Source organism: Chiloscyllium plagiosum, unplaced genomic scaffold (assembly GCF_037043375.1).
Source record: "Chiloscyllium plagiosum isolate Xiang-an unplaced genomic scaffold, Cpla_swu_hap1 HiC_scaffold_1, whole genome shotgun sequence".
NCBI classification, from domain to species: Eukaryota; Metazoa; Chordata; class Chondrichthyes; order Orectolobiformes; family Hemiscylliidae; genus Chiloscyllium; species Chiloscyllium plagiosum.
This window is the reverse complement of record NW_028270139.1, coordinates 181,492,557-181,518,538: the sequence shown is the minus strand read 5'-3', so window position 1 is coordinate 181,518,538 and position 25,982 is coordinate 181,492,557. Positions and strand designations below refer to the sequence as shown.

At 46.4% G+C, this 25,982-nt stretch overlaps 1 protein-coding gene across 6 annotated transcripts in view; it reads right to left on the bottom strand.

The window, feature by feature from the left end:
- fbxo41 (F-box protein 41) overlaps positions 1 to 25,982 on the bottom strand; it is a 249,303-nt gene that overhangs the window by 133,034 nt on the left and 90,287 nt on the right. For all 6 annotated transcript variants that reach the window (XR_015758748.1, XR_015758740.1, XR_015758746.1 and 3 more), the window contains exon 5: positions 19,005 to 19,366. Coding sequence is in view for 2 of the 6 variants with exons in the window: in XM_087992377.1 (XP_087848503.1) it covers positions 19,005 to 19,366 (362 nt within the window). In the remaining 4 variants the exon portion in view is untranslated. The remainder of the gene's footprint in view (positions 1 to 19,004; positions 19,367 to 25,982) is intronic.

Below are 25,982 nucleotides of genomic sequence, written 5' to 3'. Positions count from 1 at the left end.
GGCGGAGAGAAGCAAGGGCTGCCGGGAAGTTTTTAAGTGGGTGAGATCTAAACCCAAGACCCTACACTGTAGGGCCTCCCTCCCATCCACCTCCTCTAACCTTACAAAGAGTCTGTAAACTCGGTAAGTTTTCAGGTTTTCTTATTTTATTTTCCTTTTCTTTTCTTCCTTGTTTAGTCCTGTGTGGACTTTCAGATTAGCAGGGTATGGCCGTTAGGGAAGTTGCATGTTCATCCTGCAGAATGTGGCAGGTGAGAGACAAGACACATGTCTTTGCTGGCCACATCTGTGGGAAGTGCACCCAACTCCAGCTCCTCGAAAACCGAATTAGGGAACTGGAGCTGGAGCTGGATGAACTGCGGACCATCCGGGAGGCTGAGGGAGAAATTGAGAGGCTGTATAGGGAGGTGGTCACTCCTCAGGTATAGGATAAGGACAGCTGGGTTACAGTCAGGGGGAAGAAAGGAAATGAACAGATAGGGTGGGGTTCCCCTGTGGTCATTCCCCTCAGCAGTAACTTTACCGTTTGGATACCGCCTACCAGGGGAAAGCCTAAGTTGTCAGGTCTCTGGCACTGAGGCTCAGAAGGGAAGAGGGGAGAATAGAAAAGCGCTAGTGGTAGGGGACTCAATAGTTAGACACCCAAGTGGATAGGATTGTTAAGAAAGAATATGGTGTTTTGGCTTTCATTAACAGGAGGATTGAGTTTAGGAGCCGTGAGGACGTACTGCAGCTCTACAAGTTCCCTGATGAGACCACACCTGGAATATTGTGTCCAGTTCTGGTCGCCCTACTATAGGAAAGATACAGAGGCTTTGGAGAGGGTGCAAAGAAGGTTTACCAGGATGCTGCCTGGACTGGAGGGCTTGTCTTATGAAGAGAAAAGCTCGGACTTTTCTCTCTGGAGAGAAGGAGAAAGAGCGGTGACCAGATCGAGGTATACAAGATAATGAGAGGCTTGGACAAAATCAATAGCCAGAGACTTTTCCCCAGGGCAGGATTGACTGGCACGAGGGGTCATAGTTTTAAGATAATAGGAGGTAGGTATAGAGTTACATCAGAGGTACGTTCTTTACGCAGAGAGAGTTGTGAATGCATGGACTGCGTTGCCAGTGGTGTTGGTGGAAGCAGAGTCATTAGGGACTTTTAAGCGACTGCTGGACATGCACATGGACAGCAGTGAATTGAGGGGTGCGTAGGTTAGGTTATTTTATTTTAGATTAGGAATAATCCTCGGCACAACATCGTGGGTCGAGGGGCCTGTTCTGTGCTATACCTTTCTATGCTCGATAGGAAACTAGACCGAAGAGTCTGACATCACTAGTGGAGAAGATGCATAAGCACATTGTCAAAAGCTTTGGAGCCGAACACTTGGAAAGGAGTTGCTGAATCAGACACAGTCATCATGGATTTACAAAAGGGAAGTCATTCTTGACAAATCTACTGGAAATCTTTAAGGATGTAACTCAGAACTGATCAGGGAAGTCAGTGAATGTGGTTTATTTGGATTTTCGAAAGCCTTTTGATAAAGTCCCACATAAGGGATTAATGTGTAAAATTGAAGTGCAGGTTTGGGGTAACATGAGTTGGATAGAAAACTAGTTAGCAGGCAGGAAGCAAAGAGTGAGAATGAATGGGTCTTTTTCTGAATGGCAGACAGTGACTTATAGGGTACTGCAGGGATGGTATTAAGATGCCAGCTATTCACAATATTTAAGACCATAAGTCATAGGAGCAGATAATAGGCCATTCAGCCCATCAAGTCTGCTCCACCTTCGATCATGGCTGATCATTTTCTCAACCCCACTCCTGCTTTCACCCCATAACCTTGATCCCTTTGATACTCAAGAACCTCTCTCTCTCACTCTTAAATATACTCAATGACCTGGTCCCCACAGCCTCTGAGGCAATGAATTCCATAGAATCACCATTCTCTGGCAAAAGATGTTTCTCCTTATCTCTGTGCGAAAAAGTATTCCCTTCACTCCAAGGCTGTGGCCTCTGTTCCTAGTTTCTTCTATCAAGGGAAACATCTTCCCAACATCGACTCTGTCCAAGCCTTTCAGTGTTCTGTAGCTTTCAATTAGGTTCCCCCGCATCCTTCTAAACTCCCTTGAATATCGAGCCAGAGTTGTCAATTGTTCCTCGTACATTAAGTTTTCATTCCTGGGACCATTCTTGTGAACCTCATCTGAACGCGCTCCAGGGCCAGTACATCCTTCCTCAGATATGGGGCCCAAAACTGTGCAAGTGTGATCTGACCAAAACCTTATACAGCCTCAGAAGTACATCCCTGCTTTTATATTCAAGTCCTCTCAAAATCAATGCATTCATTGCATTTGCCTTCGTGACTACTGACTCAACCTGCAACTTTACTTTGAGAGAATTCTGGGCTAGAACTTCTGAGTCACTGTGTACCTCAGACTTCTGAATTTTCTACCCATTTAGAAGATTCTTCCAACTAAAGTGCATGACCTCACACTTACCCACATTGTACTCCATCTCCCACTTTTTTGCCCACTCTCCGAACCTGTCCAAATCCTTCTTCAGCCTCCCTGCCTCCTCAATGCTACTTGTCCCTCCACCTACCTTTGTATCATCTGCAAACATTGCCAGAATGCCCTCAGTTCCTTCATCTAGATCATTAATATATAAAGTGAAAAGTTGTGGTGCCAACACTGAGCCCTGCGGAACACCACTCGTCACCAGCCGCCATCCTGAGAAGGACCCTTTTATCTCATTCTCTGATTTCTGCCAGACAGCCAAGCTTCTGTAGGAAAAGTTTAGGAAAGGATTATAAGAGATAATATTTATAATCATCTAGCAAGCAACAAGTTGATTTCAGATAGTCAACATGGATTCATCAAGGGCAGGTCATGCCATACAAACCCCATTGAGTTTTTTGAGAAGGTGACCAAGCATGTGGATGAGGGTAGGGCAGTTGACGTGGTGTATATGGACTTCAGTAAAGCCTTTGATAAGGTTCCAAATGGTAGGCTATTGGAGAAAATGCAGAGGCATGGGATTGAAGATGATTTGGCAGTTTGGATTAGGAACTAACTTTCTGTAAGAAGGCAACGATGGTGGTTCATGAAAAATATTCAGCCTGGAGTCCGGTCACTAGTGGTGTGCCACAAGGATCTGTTTTGGGACCACTGCTGTTTGTCATTTTTATAAATGACTTGGATGCAGGCATAGGTGGATGGATTAGTAAGTTTGCAGATGATACTAAAGTTGGTGGAGGGGTTTACAGTGTGGAAGAATGTTGCAGATTGCAGGGAGATTTGGATAAACTGCAGGATTAGGCTGAAAGGTGGCAAATAAAGTTCAATGCAGATTCACTTTGGCAAGAATAACAGGAAGGCAGAATACTGGGTCAATAGAAAGATTCTTAGTAGAGTCATAGAGGTGTACAGCACAGAAACAGACCCTTCAGTCCAAACCATCCATGCCGACAAGATATCCCAACCCAATCTAGTCCCACCTGCCAGCACCCAGCCCATATTCCTCCAAACTTTTCCTATTCATATACCCATCCAAATGCCTTTTAAATATTGCAATTGTACTAGTCTCCACCACTTTCTCTGGCAGCTCATTCCACACATGTACCACCACATGCGTGAAAAGGCTGTCCCTTAGGTCTCTTTTATATCCTTCCCCACTCACCCTAAACCTAGTCCCTCTAGTTCTGGACTCCCCCAACCAGGGAAAAGACTTTGTCTATTTATCCTATCCATGTCCCTCATAATTTTGTAAACCTCTACAAGGTCATCCCTCAACCTCCGACGCTCCAGAGAAAACAGTCCCTGCCTGTTCAGCCTCTCCGTATAGCTCAAATCCTCCAACCCTGGCAACATCCTTGTAAATCTTTTCTGAACCCTTTCAAGTTTCACAACACCTTTCCAATAGGAAGGAGATCAGAATTGCATGCAATATTCCAACAGCAGCCAAACCAATGTCCTGTACAGCCACAACATGGCCTCCCAACGCCTGTACTCAATGAGCTATGAACCTGCACTCCAAGGTCTCTTTGTTCAGCAACACTCCCTAGGACCTTACCATTAAGTGCATCAGTCCTGCTAAAATTTGCTTTCCCAAAATACAGCACCTCGCATTTATCTGAATTAAACTCCATCTGCCACTTCTCAGCCCATTGGCCCATCTGGTCCAGATCCTGTTGTAATCTGAGGTAACCTTCTTCGCTGTTCACTATATCTCCAATTATGGTGTCATCTGCAAACTTATTAACTATACCTCTTACGCTCACATCCAAATCATTTACATAAATGACAAAAAGTAGAGGACCCAGCACCGATCCTTGTGGCACTCCACTGGTCACAGGCCTCCAGTCTGAAAAACAACCCTCCACCACCACCCTCTGTTCTACGTTTGAGCCAGTTCTGTATCCAAATGGCTAGTTCTCTCTGTATTCTGTGAGATCTAACCTTGCTGACCAGTCTACCATGGGGAATCTTGTCGAACGCCTTACTGAAGGCTATATAGATCACGTCCACTGCTCTGCCCTCATCAATCCTCTTTTTTACTTCTTCAAAAAACTCAATCAAGTTTGTGAGATTTCCCATGCCATATTGACTATTCCTAACCAGTCCTTGCCTTTCCAAATACATGTACATCCTGTCCCTCAGGATTCCCTCCAACAACATGCCCACCACCAACGTCAAGCTCACTGGTCTATAGTTCCCTGGCTTGTCATTACCACCCTTCTTAAACAGTGTCACTACATTAGCCAACCTCCAGTCTTCCGACACCTCACCTGTGATTATCGATGATACAAATATCTCAGCAAGTGGTAGTGTGGGTGTGCAGAGGGATCTTGGTGTCCATGTATATAGACCCCTGAAAGTTGCCACTCAAGTTGATAGTGCTGTTAAGAAGGCATACGGTGTGTTAGGTTTTACCGGTAGAGGGATTGAGTTCCGTAGCCGTGATGTCATGCTGCAACTACAAAAAATGCTAGTGCAGCCACACTTGGAGTATTGTGTACAGTTCTGGTTGCCCCATTACAGGAAGGATGTGGAAGCATTGGAAAAGGTGCAGAGGAGATTTACCAGGATGTTGCCTGGTCTGGAGCTTAGGTCGTATGAGCAAAGTTCTGTTGGGTCTGTTCTCATTGGTGAGAAGAAGGCTAAGAGGGGATTTAATAAAGACATACAGGATGATCAGAGGATTAGATAGGGTGGACAGTGAGAGTCTTTTTCCTTGGACGATGAAGTCAGCTTGTACGGGGTGGGGGTGGGACATAGCTGCAATTTGAAGGGTGGTAGATTTAAGACAGATATCGGGGCAGGTTCTTTACTCAGAGAGTGGTAAGGGCGTGGAAAACCCTGCCTGCCAATGTAGTTAACTCAGCCACATTAGTGACATTTAAACAATCCTTGGAGAAGAGTAGATTCCCTACAGTGCGGAAACAGGTCCTTCGGCCCAACAAGTCCACACTGACCCTTCCGAAGAGTAACCCACCCATGACCCATTCCCCCACTAATGCACCTATCACTATAGGCAATTTAGCATGGCCAATTCACCTGACCTGCACATCTTTGGACTATGGGAGGAAACTGGAGCACCACTGGAAGAAGTACATGGATGTTGATGGGATAGTGTAGGGTGATGAGCTCAGATTAGTTCACAGATTGGCACAACATTGAGGGCTGAAGGGCCTGTTCTGCACTGTACTGTTCTATGTTCTATCTATGCTAGTACCTTGTCTCTAACACCATGGGTGTTAGAGACAACCCTTACTCAGTAGCCTCCTGTGCAGCACCTTGTCAAAGGCCGTCTTGAAGTCCAGATAGATAACATCCATTGGCTCTTCTTGGTCTAAAGTGTTCATTACTTCCTCAAAGAAGTTTAGCAGATTTGTCAGGCATGATCTCCCCTTGATGAAACCTCGCTGGCTTTGCCCTATTTTACCCTACACTTTTAAGTATTCAGAAATCTCATCCTTCACTATGGATTCAAGTATCTTACCCATGATCGAGGTTAGTCTAGCTGGTCTGTAATTTTCGGTCTTTTGCCCTACTCTATTTTTAAACTGAGGTGTCACGTTAGTGATTTTCCTGTCCTCTGGGACCCTTCCTGAAAGATCACCATAAATGCCTTCAGTATCTCTTCAGCTCTCCCTTAGAACTCTGGGGTGTAGTCCATCTGGTCCAGGTGATTTATCCACCTTCAGGACATTCAATTTCTCTGGCACCTTCTCCTTGGTAAGGGTCATCATACTCAGCTCTGCCTCCTCAGTCTCCTATATGCTGATGATTTAGCTGAGAGAACTAACTGTAGGATCTCAAAATTTGCAATTGCATAAAACTGGGGGCAAGGGTAAGATGAGAGCAGGATCCAGAGACGTTGCAGTGTGATTTGGACAGACTTAGGAGTGGTCAAATGCAAGACAGATGCAGTATGATGACAATAAATGTGAGGTTATCTACTTTGGTAGCAAAAACAGGAAGACAGATTAATATCTGAATAGCTGTAAATTTAAAAGTATGCTATTAAGTTTAAAGAGTGTAGAACGATTGTAGGAAATAGGAAACTTAGATCTGCATGCAAGAGCTCGCAAGAAGTCGACCATATCCGGCGTCATCTTGCATCCAGCATGTTTTATTGTAATTATACAGGGCATTGGTGAGGTTAAAGTGAGGACTGCAGATGCTGGAGATCAGAGCTGAAAATGTGTTGCTGGAAAAGCGCAGCAGGTCAGGCAGCATCCAAGGAACAGGAGAATCGACGTTTCGGGCATAAGCCCTTCTTCAGGAAACACTTGGTGAGGTTACACTTGGAATACTGTGTGCCGTTTTGGTTTCCTTATCTGATAAGCACATCACCTGACAAAGGAGCAGTGCTCCAAAAACTTATGATTTAAAATAAATCTTTGACCTGGTATTGTGTGACTTCTGACTGTCCACCCCAGTCCAGCACCGGCATTTCCACATCAGATCTGAGGAAGGATATTCTTGTCATAGACAGAGTGCAGTGAAGATTTACCAAATTGATTCCTGGAATGATTTGGAGATGCTGGTGTTGGACTGGGGTGTACAAAGTTAAAGGTCACACAACACCAGGTTATAGTCCAACAGGTTTAATTGCAAGCACTAGCTTTCAGAGCGTTGCTCCTTCATCAGGTGTTTGTGGAGTATAAGATCTTAAGACACAGAATTTATAGCAAAATTTTACAGTGTGATGTAACTGAAATTATATATTGAAAAAGACCTGGTGTGAAGATGAGGGTTGTTCATTGAATAAGGGGGATCTGATTGAAACCCATAAAATTTTAACAGTACAAAACAGGTTAGATGCTGGAAGGATATTCCAGATAGTGAGGGAATCCAGAATAAGGGAGGAATAGATTAAGGATAAGGGGTAACCCTTTTAAGATTGAGATGAGGAGTAATTTCTTTATCCAGAATAGTGAGCCTGTGGAATTCATAACCACAGAATGTCGTTGAGAAAGAAAATGATTTCGCTTTTGTCACAAAAGGGATCAAGGGACATGGGACGAGGGCAATTTAGGCTATTGAGCTTGATGATCATTTGTGATCACACTGACTGGCACATCAGGTATTGATGGCATCGTGGCATTATCGCTAGATTATTAATCTAGAGATTTTGGGAATGCTCTGGAAACCTGAGTTAAAATCCTGCCATGAGAAATTTGAATTCAATAAATATCTGGAGTGAAAAGTTAAAAGACAACCACAAATTGTTGTTCATTATCAGGAAAAACTTATCTGGTTCACTCATATTCTTTAGGGAAGGAAACTGCTGTCCTTACCAGGTCTGGCCAACATGTGCCTTCGGAACCATAGCAACTTGGCTGACATTTAAACTGCCCTCTGGGCAATTAGGGATGGGTAATAAATGCTGGCCTGGCTAGTGATGGTACTTCTTCCCCTGTATTCTTTAGTATTAGTGAGATGTTTGAAGTATCTTCCACTGTAATGAGTGATGTAAAATATCTATTTAACTCCTCTACTATTTTCTTGTGAGGTGGTTTCATTGAAATATAAAGGATTCTTAAGGGCCTTTATCGGGTAAAAAGTCTAGGATCAGCCAACATAGTCTAACAAAGGGCTGCCAATGTAAGACTGATCATGTGGCAAAACAGCTCAAAGGGCCAATAGTCTATTGATGCTCCTATTTTCTGGGTTGTATTTTTCTAAGGAGTGACATAGCATATAATAGCAAAATAAATTGTTGAAGTTACACTGGACAATCACACTGACTTAAAAGGAAGAGGTAAACAGAAAAAGAATAGAAAGAACTTATTATTTATTCACAGGATGTGATTATCACCAGCAAGGCCCCATTTATTTCCAATTTTTACATGCCTTGAATGGGGGTGAGTCACATTCAGGCAATATTGCAGTCCACATTTGTGTGCGGCCACACCTGAAGGTTTCAGGTGTTTGACCAAGCAATAACAAAAGAACATGAATATCTTTCTAAATTAGGGCTTGTGTGTTGCTTGGAAGAGAACTTGCTGTTACGGGTATTTCTAAGTAACTGTTATTCTGGTCCTTCTAGGTGGTAAATGGTTACGGGTTTGGAAGGTGCTGTCAAAGGAGCGTTGTTGAATTACTGCGTGCATCTTATAAATGGTACACCTTGCTGCTACTGAGCATCATTGGTGGGGTAAGTGAATGTTGCAGGATGGAGAATGGAGTGACAATCAAGCAGGCTGCTTTGTTCAAGATGATGTCAAGCTTCTTGAGTGAGCAAGAAAAGCACAAATTCTCATAGTTGCAACTTTCTAGCCCTGACAACATCCTTGAAACACCCTACATACTGGGGAGGCAGTGGCTTTTCCTTTAATTCATTCATAGGATGTGGGTTCGCTGGCTGGGCCTGCATTTAATACCTATTAAAAGTTAACAGTCAACCACATTGCTGTGAGTCTGTAGTCACATGTAAGCTAAACCAGGTAAGCATAGCAGATTTCCTTCCTTTAAGGCCATTAATGAACGAGATGGGTTCCCCCCCAAAAAAACAATGGTCATCATTAGGCTCTTAATTCCAGATTTTTTCAATAGACAATAGGTGCAGGAGTAGGCCATTCGGCCCTTCGAGCCTGCACCACCATTCATTATGATCATGGCTGATCATCCTCAATCAGTATCCTGTTCCTGCCTTATCCCCATAACCCTTGATTCCACTATCTTAAAGAGCTCTATCCAACTCTTTCTTGAAAGTATCCAGAGACTTGGCCTCCACAGCCTTCTGGGGCAGAGCATTCCACACACCCACCACTCTCTGGGTGAAGAAGTTTCTCCTCAACTCTGTTCTAAGTGGCCTACCCCTTATTTTTAAACTGTGTCCTTTGGTTCGGGACTCACCCATCAGCAGACTCATGTTTCCTGCCTCCAGAGTGTCCAATCCTTTAATAATCTTATATGTCTCAACCAGATCCCCTCTCAGCCTTCTAAACTCAAGTGTATATAAGCCCAGTCACTCCAATCTTTCAGCGTAAGATAGTCCCGCCATTCCGGGAATTTACCTCATGAACCTACGCTGCACTTCCTCAATAGCCAGAATGTCCTTCCTCAAATTTGGAGACCAAAACTGCGCACAATATTCCAGGTGCGGTCTCACCAGGACCCTGAACAGCTGCAGAAGGACCTCTTTGCTTCTATACTCAATTCCTCTTGTTGTGAAGGCCAGCATGCTATTAGCTTTCTTCACTACCTGCTGTACCTGCATGTTTGCTTTCATTGACTGATGTACAAGAACACCTAGATCTCGTTGTACTGCCCCTTTACCTAACTTGACTCCATTTAGGTAGTAATCTGCCTTCCTGTTCTTGCCACCAAAGTGGATAACCACACATTTAAACTGCATCTGACATGCATCCATCCACTCACCTCGCCTGTCCAAGTCACCCTGTAATCTCATAACATCCTCCTCACATTTCGCCCTGCCACCCAGCTTTGTGTCATCAGCAAATTTGCTAATATTACTTTTAATACCTTCATCCATATCATTAATATATATTGTAAAAAGCTGCGGTCCCAGCACTGATCCCTGCGGCACATCACTGGTCACCGCCTGCCATTCCAAAAGAGAGCTGTTTATCACTACTTTGTTTCCTGACAGCCAACCAATTTTTCAATCCATGTCAGTATTTTGCCCCTAATACCATGTGCCCTAATTTTGCTCACTAACCTCCTATGTGGGACTTCATCAAAGGCTTTCTGAAAGTCCAAGTATACTACATCCACTGGATCTCTCTCGTCCATCTTCAGAGTTACATTCTCAAAAAATTCCAGAAGATTAGTCAAGCATGATTTCCCCTTCATAAATCCATGCTGACTCTGACCTATTCCATTACTGCTATCCAGCTGTGTCGTAATTTCATCCTTTATAGTTGACTCCAGCATTTTTCCCACCACTGAGGTCAGACTAACTGGTCTATAATTCTCTGTTTTCTCTCTCCTTCCTTTCTTAAAAAGTGGGACAACATTAGCCACCCTCCAATCCGCAGGAACTGATCCTGAATCTGTAGAACATTGGAAAATGATCACCAATGCATCCACGATTTCTCGAGCCACCTCCTTCAGTACTCTGAGATGTAGACCATCAGGCCCCGGGGACTTATCAGCCTTCAGACCTAACAGTCTCTCCAACACCATTTCCTGGCAAATATAAATTCCCTTCAGTTCAGGTCCTTCAGCCACTGTTACATCTGGGAGATTGCTTGTATCTTCCCTAGTGAAGACAGATCTAAAGTATCAATTCAACTCTTCTGCCATTTCTTTGTTCCCTGTAATAAATTCACCCGTTTCTGTCTTCAAGGGCCCAATTCTAGTCTTAAGCATTTTTTTTCTTTTCACACACCTAAAAAAGCCTTTATTATCCTCCTTTATATTTTTGGCCAGTTTACCTTCGTATCTTATTTTTTCTTTGCGTATTACCTTTTTAGTAATCCTCTGTTGTTCTTTAAAAGCTTTTCAGTCCTCCGATTTCCCACTCATCTTTGCTATGTTATACTTTTTCCCTTTTGTCTTTATATAGTCCTTAACTTCCCTCGTCAGCCACGGCCACCCGTGCATCCTCTTAGGATCTTTCTTCCTTTTTGGAATGAACTGATCCTGCACCTTCTGCATTATACCCAGAAATACCTGCCATTGTTGTTCCACTGCCATCCCTGCTAGGGTATTGCACCATTGAACTTTGGCCAGCTCCTCCCTCATAGCTCCATAGTTCCCCTTATTCAACTGAAATATTGTCACTTTCAATTCTATCCTCTCCCTTTCAAACTGCAGATTAAAGCTTATTGTGTTGTGGTCACTACCTCCTAATGGCACCTTTACTTCGAGGTCCCTGATCAAATCCGGTTTGTTGCACAACACCAGATCCAGAATTGCCTTCTCCCTGGTAGGCTCCAGCACAAGCTGTTCTAATAATCCACCTCGGAGGCACTGCACAAACTCCCTTTCTTGGGGTCCAGTACCATCCTGATTCTCCCAGTCTACCTGCATGTTGAAATCCCCCATAACAACTGTAGTAATATCTTTGCGACAGGCCAATTTCAGCTCCTTATTCAACTTACACACTACATCCAGGCTACTGTTTGGGGGCCTGTAGATAACTCCCATTAGGGTCTTTCTACCCTTAGAATTTCTCAGCTCTATCCACACTGACTCTACATCCCCTGATTCTCGGTCCCCCCGCACAAGGGACTGAATATCATTCCTCACCAACAGGGCCACCTCACCCCCTCTGCCAGTCAGTCTGTCCTTATGATAGGATGTCTCGCCTTGAATATTCATTCCCCAGGCCCTGTCCACTTGAAGCCACTTTTACTGGATCCAAATTCCACTGTTTGCTTTGGCAGGATTTGAACCTGCATCCCTAGAATATTATCAGGGTCTCTAGATTAATACTGGAGAGACTTTTCCCTTCCGCCTTCTACTGTCTACCAAACTCAACTGCAAACTCCAAAACTTAGTACTCTGTAAGGATGGGAGACAATGCCTCAATTCCAAGACCCCACAAAGCTGCATGCTCAGCCCCTTACACACCCACAATTATGTGGCCAAATTCAGCTTTAATTCCATTCACAAGTTTGCTGATGACACCACCATAATAGATCTGACCTTTAACAATGACAAGGCGAAAAACATGAAAGAGATAGCGAGCTTAGTAGCATGGTGTAAAGCCAAAAGTCTTTCCCTCAATGTCGTAAAATGAGGGAGCTGGTCATTGACTTCAGGAAGCAGAGTTGAGGGCATGCTCCTGTCTGGAACAATGGTGCTGAACTGGAGATGGTTGAGAGCTTCATGTCCCTAAGAGTAAATATCACCAACAATCCTGTCCTGGCCATCTACATCTACGCCACGGTCAAGAAAACACATCAACGCCTCTACCTCCGCAGAAGGTTAAGAAAATTCGGCATGTCCACAATGACTCATCCAATTTTTAGAATTGCAGCAGAAAAAGCATCCTATTCAGATACATCACATCATGTTATGACAACTGCTTTCTGCCCAAGACCGCAAGAAATTACAGCTGTGAATACAACTCTATCCGTCACACAAATCAGGCTTCCATCCACTGACTCCGTTTATACTTCTTCCTGCTTCGGGAAAGCAGTAAACATGACAGATAGAGTCACAGAGTCCGACAGCACAGAGACAGGCCCTTTGACCCAAACTGGGCCATGCCGACCAAGATGTCCGTCCAGGCTAACCCCATTTCCCTGCACTTGGCCCATATCCTTTTAAACCTTTCCTATCCATGCATTTGTCCAAATGCCTTTTAAATATTGTTAATGTACCCGCTTCAACCACTTCCACTGGCAGTTCATTCCATATGAGGATCACCTTCTGCGTAAATAAGTTGCCCCTCAGGTTCCCTTTTATTCTTTCCCCTCTAACCTTAAACTGATGCCCTCTCGTCCATGATTCCCCAACCCTAGGTAAAATACTGAGTGCATTCACCCTATCCATGCCTCTCATATTATACACTTCTCAGTCTCCTACGCTCTAAAGAAAACAGTCCCAGCTTGTCCAACCTCTCTCTATAACTCACACCTTTGAGTCCTGGCAACATCTTTATAAATTTCTTCTGCACTCTTTCCAGTTTAGCAACATCCTTCCTACAGCAGGGTGACTAATACTGAACACAAGTGCGGCCTCACCAATGTCCTGTCCAACTGCAATAGAACTTTCCAATTTCTATATTCCATGCCCTGACTGATGAAGGCCAGTGTGCCGAAGCCTCCTTCACTGCCCTGTCGAATTGTGACTTCACTTTCAGAGAACTATGAACTATGACCTAAGAACTCCACGGTCCCTCTGTTCCACTACACTCCTTAAGGCCCTACCATTCACCACGAAACTCGTACCTTGATTTGACTTTCCAAAATGTAAGACCTCACACTTGTCTATATTAAACTCCATTTGCCATTTCTCAGCCCACTTCCCCAGCTGATCAAAATCCTACTGCAATTTCTAATAATCTTCCTCACTGTCCAAAATACCGCCTATTTTAGCGTCATCTGCAAACTTACGAGTTTTGCCTTCTATATTCTCATCCAAATTATTGATACAGATAAGAAACAGCAATGGGCCCAGCACCAATCCCTAAGGCACTCCACTAGTCACAGGACTCCAGTCCAATAAGCAGCCTTCCACTACTACCCTCTGCTTCCTACCATCAAGCCAATTGTGTATCCAATTTTCCAGCTCCCCCTAGATTCCATGCGATCTAACTTTCCAGAACAGACTACCTTATCAAAGGCCTTACTGTCTTCTATATAGACAAAGTCCATCACCTTGCCCTCTTCAATCTTCCTGGTCACTTCATTCAAGAACTCTAACAAATTTGTGAGGCATGATCTCCCATACACCAAGCTATGCTGACTATTCCTAATCAAACCATTTCTTTCCAAATGCACGTATATCTTATCCCTTAGAATCTTCTCAAGTAACTTACGCACCACAGATGCCCTTCTTGAATAAGGGCACAACACACGCTGCCCTCCAATCTTCCAGGACCTCACCCGTGGCAAACGATGATGCAAAAATATCAGCTAGGCCCTGCAATTTCTACTCTAGCCTCTTGCAGTGTTCTTGGATATATCTAGTCAGGACCAGGAATCCACTTTCATGCACTCTAATAGATCGAACACCTCCTCTACTGTGATATCGATTGTCCCCAAGATATGACCAAAATCTTCCACAATGCATGACCTACCCTTCACAAAACCATGTTGACTATCCCATATCAAATTATTCCTTTGCAGATGATTATAAATCCTATCCTTTATAACCTTTCCCAACACCCTACTCAAACCGAAGTAAGGCTCACTCGCCTATAATTACCAGGGTTGTGCCTACTCCCCTTCTTAAACAAGGGAACTACATTTGCTACCCTCCAGTCCTCTGGCACTACTCCTGTTGACAATAATGACATAAACATCAAAGCCAAAGGCTCTGTAATCTCCACCTTGTCTTCCCAGAGAATCTGAGGATAAATCCCATCTGCCCAGGGGTCTTATCTATTTTCAGATCTTCCAAAATTGCTAAAAACCTCCTCCTTGTCAGCTGCAATCCCATCAAATCCAGTAGCCTGTATCTCCGTATTCTCACTAACATTCCCCTTTTCCAATGTGAATACTGATGAAAAGTATTCATTAAGCACTTCCCCTATGTCCTCAGATTCCACACACAACTTCCCACTGCTGGCTTTGATTGGCCCTAATCTTACTCTAGTCATTCTTTTATCGCTAATTTACCGTAGTAAGTTTTGAGAAGATTTGTAGCTTACGTTGAGATTCTGGATGTAAGTTTGCTCGCTGAGCTGAAAGGTTCATTTTCAGACGTCTCATCACCATACTAGGTAACATCTTCAGTGAGCCTCCAGACAAAGCACTGCTGATTATTCCTGCTTTCTATTTATATGTTTGGGTTTCTTTGGATTGTTGATGTCATTCCCTGTGGTGATGTCATTTCCTGTTCTTTTTCTCAGGGGGTGGTAAATGGGGTCCAAATCAACGTGTTTGTTGATAGAGTTCCGGTTGGAATGCCATGCTTCTACGAATTCTCGTATGTGTCTCTGTTTGGCTTGTCCTAGGATGGATGTATTGTCCCAGTCAAAGTAGTGTCCTTCCTTATCTGTATGTAAGGATACTAGGGAGAGAGGGTCATGTCGTTTTGTGGATGCCATGATGAACATAGGCATTAGGGTTTTCCTTGATCCTATCCGCCAACAACTTCTAATATCCCCTCCTTCCTCTTCTTAGCCCTCTCTTTACATCTTTTCTGGCTAACTTATAACTCTCAAGCCACCTAACTGAGGCTTCACACCTCTTCCTCACATAAGCCTTCTTCTTTTTCTTGACAAGAGCTTTAACTTCTTTAGTAAACCATGGCTCCCTCTCTCGACCACTACTTCTCTACCTGATAGGTATATACTTATCAAGGACCCGCAGTGTCCATCCCCTGCAGTTTTCTTCCCCATCTTATGCATCCTAAATCTTGCCTAATTGCATCATAATTGCATTTCCCCCAGTTATACCTCTTGCCCTGCGGTATACACCTATCCCTGCCCATTGCTATTGTAAACATAACAGAATTGTCATCACTATCGCCAAAGTACACACCTACCTCCAAATCTAACACCTAACCAGGTTCATTCCCCAGTACCAAATCCAATATGGCTTCGCCCCTTGTTGCCTGTCTACATACTATGTAGAAAACTCTCCTGCACACATTGAACAAAAACTGATCCAGTGTGACCTCTCCTTTACTATTTCTAACCTCAGCCCAAACTACCTCAGTGAATGAGTCCTCAAACATTATCTCAGCTGCTGTAATACTATCCTTGATTAACAATGCCACACCTCGCCCCCCCCCCCCCCCCCCGCCCTCCCTCCTTTTACCATCTCCTCTGTTCTTACTGCAACACCTCATTGCAGTTGAATACAGATTGCTTCAGCAAACATCTGTATTTCTAACCATAAGGTAGAGGGAAGGTCATTGATGAAGCAGCTGAAGATGGTTGGGCTGAGGACACTACCCTGAGAAGCTCCTGCAGACATTTCCTATAGATGCGATGATTGTCCTCTAACATCCTCAACCATCTTCTAATGTGTCAGGTATGACTCCAACCAACAGAACGTTTGCCGCATGGTATCCATTGATTCCAGTTTTCCTCAGGCTCCTTGGTGCCACACTAGTTCGAATGCAGCCATAATATCAAGGCTGTCACTCTCATCTCACCTCTGGAATTCAGCTCGTTCATATGTTTATCTAATGACCATTTAAATGCCCTTAAAGTTGGTGAGTCTACTACTGTTGCAGGCAAAAGCGCAGCAGGTCAGGCAGCATCAAAGGAGCAGGAGAATCGATGTTTCGGGCATAGGCCCTTCCTCAGGTATGAGGAGGGTGTGCCAAGCAGGCTAAGATCAAAGGTATGGAGGAGGGACTTGGGGGAGGGGCGTTGGGAATACGATAGGTGGAAGGAGGTTAAGGTGAGGGCGATAGGCCGGAGAGGGCGTGGGGGCGGAGAGGTCGGGAAGAAGATTGCAGGTCAAGAAGGTGGTGCTGAGTCCGAGGGTTGGGACTGAGATAAGGTGGGGGGAGGGGAAATGAGGAAGCTGGAGAAATCTGCATTCATCCTGTGTGGTTGGAGGGTTCCTAGGCAGAAGATGAAGCGCTCTTCCTCCAGGCGTCGTGTGGTCAGGGTCTGGCGATGGAGGCCAGGGACCTGCATGTCCTTGGCGGAGTGGGAGGGGGAATTAAAGTGTTCAGCCACGGGGCGGTTGGGTTGGTTAGTGTGGGTGTCCCAGAGGTGTTCTCTGAACATCGGGTGCAGCGGATGCAGTAAATGATGTGTGTGGAGGTGCAGGTGAATTTCAATATCCATCAGAAATTCACCTGCACCTCCACACACATCATTTACTGCATCCGCTGCACCCGATGTGGCCTCCTCTACATTGGGGAGACAGGCCGCCTACTTGCGGAACGTTTCAGGGAACACCTCTGGGACACCCGCACCAACCAACCCAACCGCCTTGTTGCTGAACACTTTAACTCCCCCTCCCACTGCGCCAAGGACATGCAGGTCCTTGGCTTCCTCCATCGCCAGACCATGGCAACACGATGCCTGGGGGAAAAGCGCCTCAGCTTCCGCCTAGGAACCCTCCAACCACACGGGATGAATGTAGATTTCTCCAGTTTCCTCATTTCCCCTCCCCCCCCCCTTACCTCAGTCCCAACCCTCGGACTCAGCACCGCCTTCTTAACCTGCAATCTTCTTCCCGACCTCTCCGCCCCACCCCCTCTGCGGCCTATCTCCCTCACCTTGACCTCTTTCCACCTATCGCATTCCCAACACCCCTCTCCCAAGTCCCTTTTCCCTACCTTTGATCTTAGCCTGCTTGGCACACCCTCCTCATTCCTGAGGAAGGGCTTATGCCCGAAACGTCGATTCTCCTGCTCCTTTGATGCTGCCTGACCTGCTGCGCTTTTCCAGCAACACATTTTTAAGCTCTGATCCCCAGCATCTGCAGTCCTCACTTTCTCCTTTTACTGTTGCAGGCAGGCCGTTCCACATCCCTCCTACTTTCTGAGTAAATAAACTACCTCTGACATCTGTCCTATATCTATCATCCCTCAATTTAAAGCTATGGCCCCTCGTGTGACCCATCATCATCCGAGGAAAAAGACTCTCCCTGAATACCCTCTGATTATCTTATATATCTCAATTAAGTCACCTCTCAACCTCCTTCTCTCCAACGAAAACAGCTGCAAGTCCCTCAGCCTTTCCTTGTAAGTCCTTCCCTCCATACCAGGCAACATCCTCGTAAATCTCCTCTGAACCCTTTCCAAAGTTTCCTATAATGCAGTGACCAGAACTGTAGGCAATACTCCAAGTGTCTGGATTAGTGGTGCTGGAAGAGCACAGCAATTCAGGCAGCATCCGACGAGCAGCAAAATCGACGTTTCGGGCAAAAGCCCTTCATCAGGAATAAAGGCAGTTAGCCTGAAGCGTGGAGAGATAAGCTAGAGGAGGGTGGGGGTGGGGAGAAAGTAGCATAGAGTACAATAGGTGAGTGGGGGAGGAGATGAAGGTGATAGGTCAGGGAGGAGAGGGTGGAGAGGATAGGTGGAAAAGGAGATAGGAAGGTCGGACAATTCCGGACATGTCAAGGGGACAGTGCGGGCTGGAAGTTTAGAACTAGGGTGAGGTGGGGGGAAGGGGAAATGAGGAAGCTGATGAAGTCCACATTGATGCCCTGCGGTTGGAGTGTTCCGAGGCGGAAGATGAGGCGTACTTCCTCTCCCCCACCACCAGACGCCTGGAGGAAGAACGCCTCATCTTCCGCCTCCGAACACTTCAACCCCAGAGCATCAATGTGGACTTCAACAGTTTCCTCATTTCCCCTTCCCCCACCTCATCCTAGTTTCAAACTTCCAGCCCGCACTGTCCCCATGACCTGTCCGGACTTGTCCGACCTGCCTATCTCCTTTCCCACCTATCCACTCCACCCTCTCCTCCCTGACCTATCACCTTCATCTCCTCCCCCACTCACCCATTGTACTCTATGCTACTTTCTCCCCACCCCCACCCTCCTCTAGCTTATCTCTCCACGCTTCAGGCTCTCTGCCTTTATTCCTGATGAAGGGCTTTTGCCCGAAACGTCGATTTTGCTGAAGCTCCTCGATGCTGCCTGAACTGCTGTGCTCTTCCAGCACCATTGACACAGAATCTGGTTTCCAGCATCTGCAGTCATTGTTTTTACCTTGTATTTGCTATCAGCCATTTACAAAACTGAAGGATGCCATTTATCCTGTTGTTTCCCTGCTGGTTCATTGCAAGAGCGAATGATTAAGTCACACTTCCCAGCCTTATCCCAAGATACCTTACAAATATTTTTCCCTTCAGATAATTATTCCAGCTCCTAATTCTTAACTATGAATTTCAAGTATGGTTATTTTATTCAACATGTCCATGCTGTCAAGGAATATGGCAGTACTTACTTGAACCCAGTCGGTAAGCCTTGGCACGATTTGATCCAAATTTCTGTATCTCTGCTGAACATTTACTTTCTGGTTCCCATATTTCTGCCTCAGATTCTGTTGTTCTAGATCCCGCATCTGACACATCACCTTCTTCTCCCTCTGTGCTGTTACGATATGGCCTACGGTGCCAATTTTCAACAGCTTGCCTCCGTAGTGCTGAACTTCGGGACATGGGATCCCTGATGCATCTACCCTCCGAGTTGCGGTTTTGTTTATGATAATACATCCTCTCTGGACTTTGTTCAATGTGCTGCATATCTACAGATGGCGTAAAACTGTCACTGTCATAGCATCGTGACACATGTGTTACTGGCTTTGGTCTAGTAGAAACATCACCAACACAAAAGGAAAGGTTAATAGATCTCTAGCTGAAAAAAGTTTCAATAACTTGTTGATTAAATTAAACATCAGTTTATTAATCTGTATTATCTAACATTTTTACAGCATAATTCAGAAAAATGTCCATTGCTTGGACACGACAATATCCAAGGTTTATAATCATTAGCATTTGAGAACAACATTGAGGAAAAATGGATTTCAGATTTTAGGTTCTATGAAGATCTAACTTTTTATTGAAACAATAAATTCAATATCACATTTACAAGCAGTCATACAAATTCATATTCTTTACATTTTATCTATTCACATATTTGATTAACAAGCTACCTGAGATGATACTTGCTAACATGTTGGTTGACTTGAGACTTACAACTATTAGGGAAAGAAGGACCTGAAGTATATTCAAAAAGGTGAAGAGGCTTCGAACAGCAGAGGTGCTATTATTAGCAGTCTCCAAGCAGTCAGGACTGGAGAAATGCCTGACTTGCTTAGAAGTCAACTGGAATAAAGCTGTAGTAGCAAGAATCTATCATGTTTTCAGAGAAGAAGATACACTACAAGGCTATCAAGGACGAGTGTGTGGTGCTGGAAAAGCACAGCAGGTCAGGCAGCATCCGAGGAGCAGAAAAGTTGACATTTAGAGGCCATAAGCCCTTTATCAGGAAACGGCGATTCTCCTGCTCTTCGGATGCTGCCTGACCTGCTGTGCTTTTCCAGCCCCACTCTAATCTAGAATCTGATCTCCAGCATCTGCAGACCTCAACTTCCACAAGGCTATCGAGGAAATGGATTTAGGGAACTTATTATATTAGGATGTGAACACCATGGAATGAGCTATCATTTATTGCCCAACCGTAAATTGTCCTTGACACAAAACCAGAAAATGCTGGAAAACTCAACAGGTCTGGCAGCACTTGTGGAGAAAAAAATGCTTTGAGTCCAGTGACCCTTTATTACAGAACTGAAAGCTGCTGAGAAATGGTGGCATTTAGACTATAGGTAAAAACAAGGACTGCAGATACTGGAAATCAGATTCTAGATTAGAGTGGTGCTAGAAAAGCACAGCAGTTCACGCAGCATCCGAGGAGCAGGAAAATCGACGTTTCGGGCAAAAGCCCTTCATCAGGAATACAGGCAGAGTGCCTGTCAGGTGGAGAGATCAATGAGAGGAGGGTGGGGGTGGGGAGAAAGTAGCATAGAGTACAATAGGTGAGTGGGGGAGGGGATGGAGGTGATCACCACACCGCCCTGCGGCCCAACATTTCAACTCCCCCTCGCACTCAGCCGAGGACATGGAGGCCCTGGGCCTTCTTCACCGCCGCTCCCTCACCACCAGACGCCTGGAGGAAGAACGCCTCATCTTCCACCTCGGAACACTTCAACCCCAGGGCATCAATGTGGACTTCACCAGTTTCCTCATTTCCCCTTCCCCCACCTCACCCCAGTCCCAAACTTCCAGCTCAGCACCGTCCCCATGATCTGTCCTACCTGCCTATCTTCCTTTCCATCTATCCACTCCTCCCTCCTCCCTGACCTATCACCTCCATCCCCACCCCCACTCACCTATTGTACTCTATACTACTTTCTCCCCACCCCCACCCTCCTCTCATTTATCTCTCCACCTGGCAGGCACTCTGCCTGTATCCTGATGAAGGGCTTTTGCCCGAAACGTTGATTCTCCTGCTCCTCGGATGCTGCCTGAACTGCTGTGCTTTTCCAGCACCACTCTGGTCTAGCATTTAGACCATAACAAATAAGAAAAGGAACAAGCCAATTGGCCCCTCAAGCCTGCTCCACCATTCAACAGGATCATTGCTAATCTGACATTCCTGAAGTCCACTTTCCTCTATTTTCCCAATTGTGCATCACATTCAAGTCTAAACTGTAAATGTATAAAACAACAGCAGGGGTCCCAACACTGAGACTTGCAGAACACCACTGGAAACAGCTTTCCATTTGCAAGTGCATCCATTGACTATTGCCTATGTTTCCTGTTACTAAGCTGAAAAATGTGTTGCTGGAAAAGCGCAGCAGGTCAGGCAGCATCCAAGGAGCAGGAGAATCGACGTTTCAAGCATAAACCCTTCTTCAGGAATGAGGAGGGTGTGCCAAGCAGGCTAAGATAAAAAGTAGGGAAGAGGGACTTGGGAGAGGGGCGTTGGGAATGTGATAGGTGGAAGGAGGTCAAGGTGAGGGAGATAGGCTGGAGAGGGGATGGGGGCGGAGAGGTCAGGAAGAAGATTGCAGGTCAAGAAGGCGGTGCTGAGTCCGAGGGTTGGGACTGAGATAAGGTGGGGGGGGGGGAGAGGAAATGAGGAAGCTGGAGAAATCTGCATTCATCCCTTGTGGTTGGAGGGTTCCTAGGCAGAAGATGAAGCGCTCTTCCCCCAGGCATCGTGTTGCTATGGTCTGGCGATGGAGGAAGCCAAGGACCTGCATGTCCTTGGCGGAGTGGGAGGGGGAGTTAAAGTGTTGAGTCACGGGATGGTTGGGTTGGTTGGTCCGGGTGTCCCAGAGGTGTTCTCTGAAACGTTCCGCAAGTAGGCGGCCTGTCTCCCCAATGTAGAGGAGGCCACATCGGGTGCAGCGGATGCAGTAAATCATGTGGAGGTGCAGATGAATTTGTGACGGATATGGAAGGATCCCTTGGGGCCTTGGAGGGAAGTGAGGGGGGAGGTGTGGGCACAAGTTTTGCATTTCTTGCGGTTGCAGGGGAAGGTGCCGGGAGTGGAGGTTGGGTTGGTGGGGGGTGTGGACCTGACGAGGGAGTTGCGGAGGGAGTGGTCTTTCCAGAATGCTGATAGGGGAGGGGAGGGAAATATGTCCTTGGTGGTGAGGTCCGTTTGGAGGTGGCGGAAATGACGAAGGATGATACGATGCATCTGGAGGTTGGTAGGGTGGTAGGTGAGGACCAATGGGGTTCTGTCCTGGAGGCGATTGGAGGAGCGGGAAGTGGAGGAGATGCGGTGGAGGGCATCGTCAACCACATCTGAGGGGAAATTGCGGTCTTTGAAGAAGGAGGCCATCTGGGTTGTTCGGTATTGGATTTGGTCCTCCTGGGAGCAGATGCGGTGGAGACGAAGGAATTGGGAATATGGGATGGCATTTTTACAGGGGGCAGGGTGGGAGGAGGTGTAATCTAGGTAGCTGTGGGAGTTGGTCGGTTTATAGTAAATGTCCGGGTTGAGTCGGTCGCCCGAGATAGAAATGGAGAGGTCTAGGAAGGGGAGGGAGGAGTCTGAGACGGTCCAGGTAAATTTGAGATCGAGGTGGAAGGTGTTAGTAAAGCGGATGAACTGTTCAACCTCCTCGTGGGAGCACGAGGTAGCGCCAATACAGTCACCGATGTAGCGGAGGAAAGGTGGGGGTGGTGCCAGTGTAACTGCGGAAGATGGACTGTTCCACATATCCGACGAAGAGGCAGGCATAGCTGGGACTCATGCGGGTGCCCATGGCTACTCCTTTTGTTTGGAGGAAGTGGGAGGATTGGAAAGAGAAGTTGTTCAGAGTGAGGACCGGTTCAGTCAGTCAAAGGAGGGTGTCAGTGGAAGGGTACTGGTTGGTACAGCGGGAAAGGAAGAAGTGGAGGGCTTTGAGGCCTTTGTGATGGGGGATGGAGGTGTATAGGGACTGGATGTCCATGGTGAAGATAAAGCGTTGGGGCCCGGGGAAGCGAAAATCACTTAGGAGGCGGAGGGCGTGGGTGTGTCCCGACCGTAGGTGTGGAGTTCTTGGACTAAGGGGGACAAGACCGTGTTGAGGTATGCAGAGATGAGTTCGGTGGGTCAGGAGCAGGCTGAGACAATGGGTCGGCCGGGGCAGTCAGGTTTGTGGATTTTGGGCAGGAGGTGGAAACGGGCGGTACGGGGTTGTGGGACTATGAGGTTGGAAGCGGTGGATGGGAGCTCCCTTGAGGAGATGAGGTTATGGATGGTCTGGGAGATGATGGTTTGGCCCCCATCATGAAGGCCTCAAAGCCCTCCGCTTCTTCCTTTCCCTCTGAACTAACCAGTATCCTTCCACTGACACCCTCCTTCGACTGACTGAACTGGTCCTCACTCTGAACAACTTCTCTTTCCAATCCTCCCACTTCCTCCAAAACAAAGGAGTAGCCATGGGCACCCGCATGGGCCCCAGCTATGCCTGCCTCTTCGTAGGATATGTGGAACAATCCATCTTCCGCAGCTACACTGGCACCACACCCCACCTTTTCCTCCGCTACATCGATGACTGTCTCGGCGCCGCCTCGTGCTCCCACGAGGAGGTTGAACAGTTCATCCGCTTTACCAACACCTTCCACCCCGACATCAAATTTACCTGGACCGTCTCAGACTCCTCCCTCCCCTTCCTAGACCTTTCCATTTCTATCTCGGGCAACCGAGTCAACACGGACATTTACTATAAACCGACCGACTCCCACAGCTACCTAGATTACACCTCCTCCCATCCTGCCCCCTGTAAAAAGGCCATCCCATATTCCCAGTTCCTTCGCCTCCACTGCATCTGCTCCCAGGAGGACCAGTTCCAATACCGAACACCCAGATGGCCTCCTTCTTCAAAGACCGCAATTTCCCCTCAGATGTGGTTGACGATGCTCTCCACCGCATCTCCTCCACTTCCCGCTCCTCCGCCCTTGAACCCCGCCCCTCCAATCGCCACCAGGAGAGAACCCCACTGGTCCTCACCTACCACCCCACCAACCTCCAGATACATCGGATCATTCTTCGTCATTTCCGCCTCCAAGGATATATTTCCCTCCCCTCCCCTATCAGATTTCCAGAAAAACCACTCCCTCCACGACTCCCTTGTCAGGTCCACACCCCCACCAACCCAACCTCCACTCCCGGCATGTTCCCCTGCAACCGCAAGAAATGCAAAACTTGCGCCCGCACCTCTAAGGCCCCAAGGGATCCTTCCATATTCGTCACAAATTCACCTGCACCTCCACACATCATTTACTGCATCCACTGCACCCGATGGTGGCCTCCTCTACACTGGGGAGACAGGCCGTCTACTTGCAGAACATTTTAGAGAACACCTCTGGGAACACCCGCACCAACTAACCCAACCGCCCCGTGGTTGAACACTTTAACTCCCCCTCCCACTCCACCAAGGACATGCAGGTCCTTGGCCTCCTCCATCGCCAGACCATGGCAACACGACGCCTGGAGGAAGAGCGCTTCATCTTCTGCCTAGGAACCCTCCAACCACAAGGGATGAACTCAGATTTCTCCAGTTTCCTCATTTCCCCTCCCCCCACCTTATCTCAGTCCCAACCCTCGGACTCAGCACCGCCTTCTTGACCTGCAATCTTCTTCCCGACCTCTTCGCCCCCACCCCCACTCCGGCCTATCACCCTCACCTGGACCTCCCTCCCCCTATCCCATTCCCAACGCCCCTTCCCCAAGTCCCTCCTCCCTACCTTTTATCTTAGCCTGCTGGACACACTTTCCTCATTCCTGAAGAAGGGCTTATGCCCGAAACGTCGATTCTCCTGTTCCTTGGATGCTGCCTGACCTGCTGCGCTTTTCCAGCAACACATTTTTCAACTCTGATCTCCAGCATCTGCAATCCTCCTTTCTCCTTTCCTGTTACGAAGCCAACTTTGGATCCAATTGAACACATTACCTACTGTCCCATGGGCTTTTACTTTTCTGACCATACTGCCATGTGGGACCTTGTCAAATGCTTTACTAAAATCCACGTGGATATTATCCACTCCTGATTGATTCTACTTGTCACTTCCTCATAGAACATAAACAAATTTGTAAGGTGTGAACTTCCTTTAACAATGCCATGCTAATTATTCCTGAATAGTTCATGCCTTTCGAAGTGACAGTTTATCCCATCTCTCAGGATTGATTCTACCATTTTGCTGCAAGGCAAAAGTGAGGCCTGCAGATGCTGGAAGCCAGAGTTTCGATCAGAGTGGCGCTGGAAAACCACAGCAGGTCAGGCAGCATCCAAGGAGCAGGAAAATCGACATTTCGGGCAAAAGCCTGACATTTCCTGATGAAGGGCTTTTGTCCGAAACGTCGATTTTTCTGCTCCTCGGATGCTGCCTGACCTACTGTGCTCTTCTACCATTTTGCCCACTCCCAAAGTAAGACTAACTGGTCAATAATTTTTGGCATTTCTTTTGTACCCTTTTTAAGTAACTGAACCACATTTGCATTCCTCCAGTCCCCGGTACCTCACCTGTGCCCAGTGAAGATTGGATAATAATCCTCAGACTATCTGCTATTTCCTCCCTGACCTCCTTCAACATCATATGGAATAATCCATCTGGCCTTGGCAACATTTCCACATTCAAGGATGGATTATGGGACTAAACTACTCAGAATATCAGAACAGATAGCAAAAGTTTCTACGAAAATATAAAACGAAAAAGAGTGGGCTAAGGTAAACATTGGTCCTTTACAGGATGAAAAGGGGAATTGATAATGGGAAATGAGGAGATGGCCAAGGTCTTGAACAGGCATTTTGTGTTGGTCTTCACAGTGATATAGACAAAAATAACATGTCAATAATTGATGACAAGGAGGTTATGGCAGGTGAGGACCTAGAAATGATCATTATCACTAAAGAGTAGTGTCA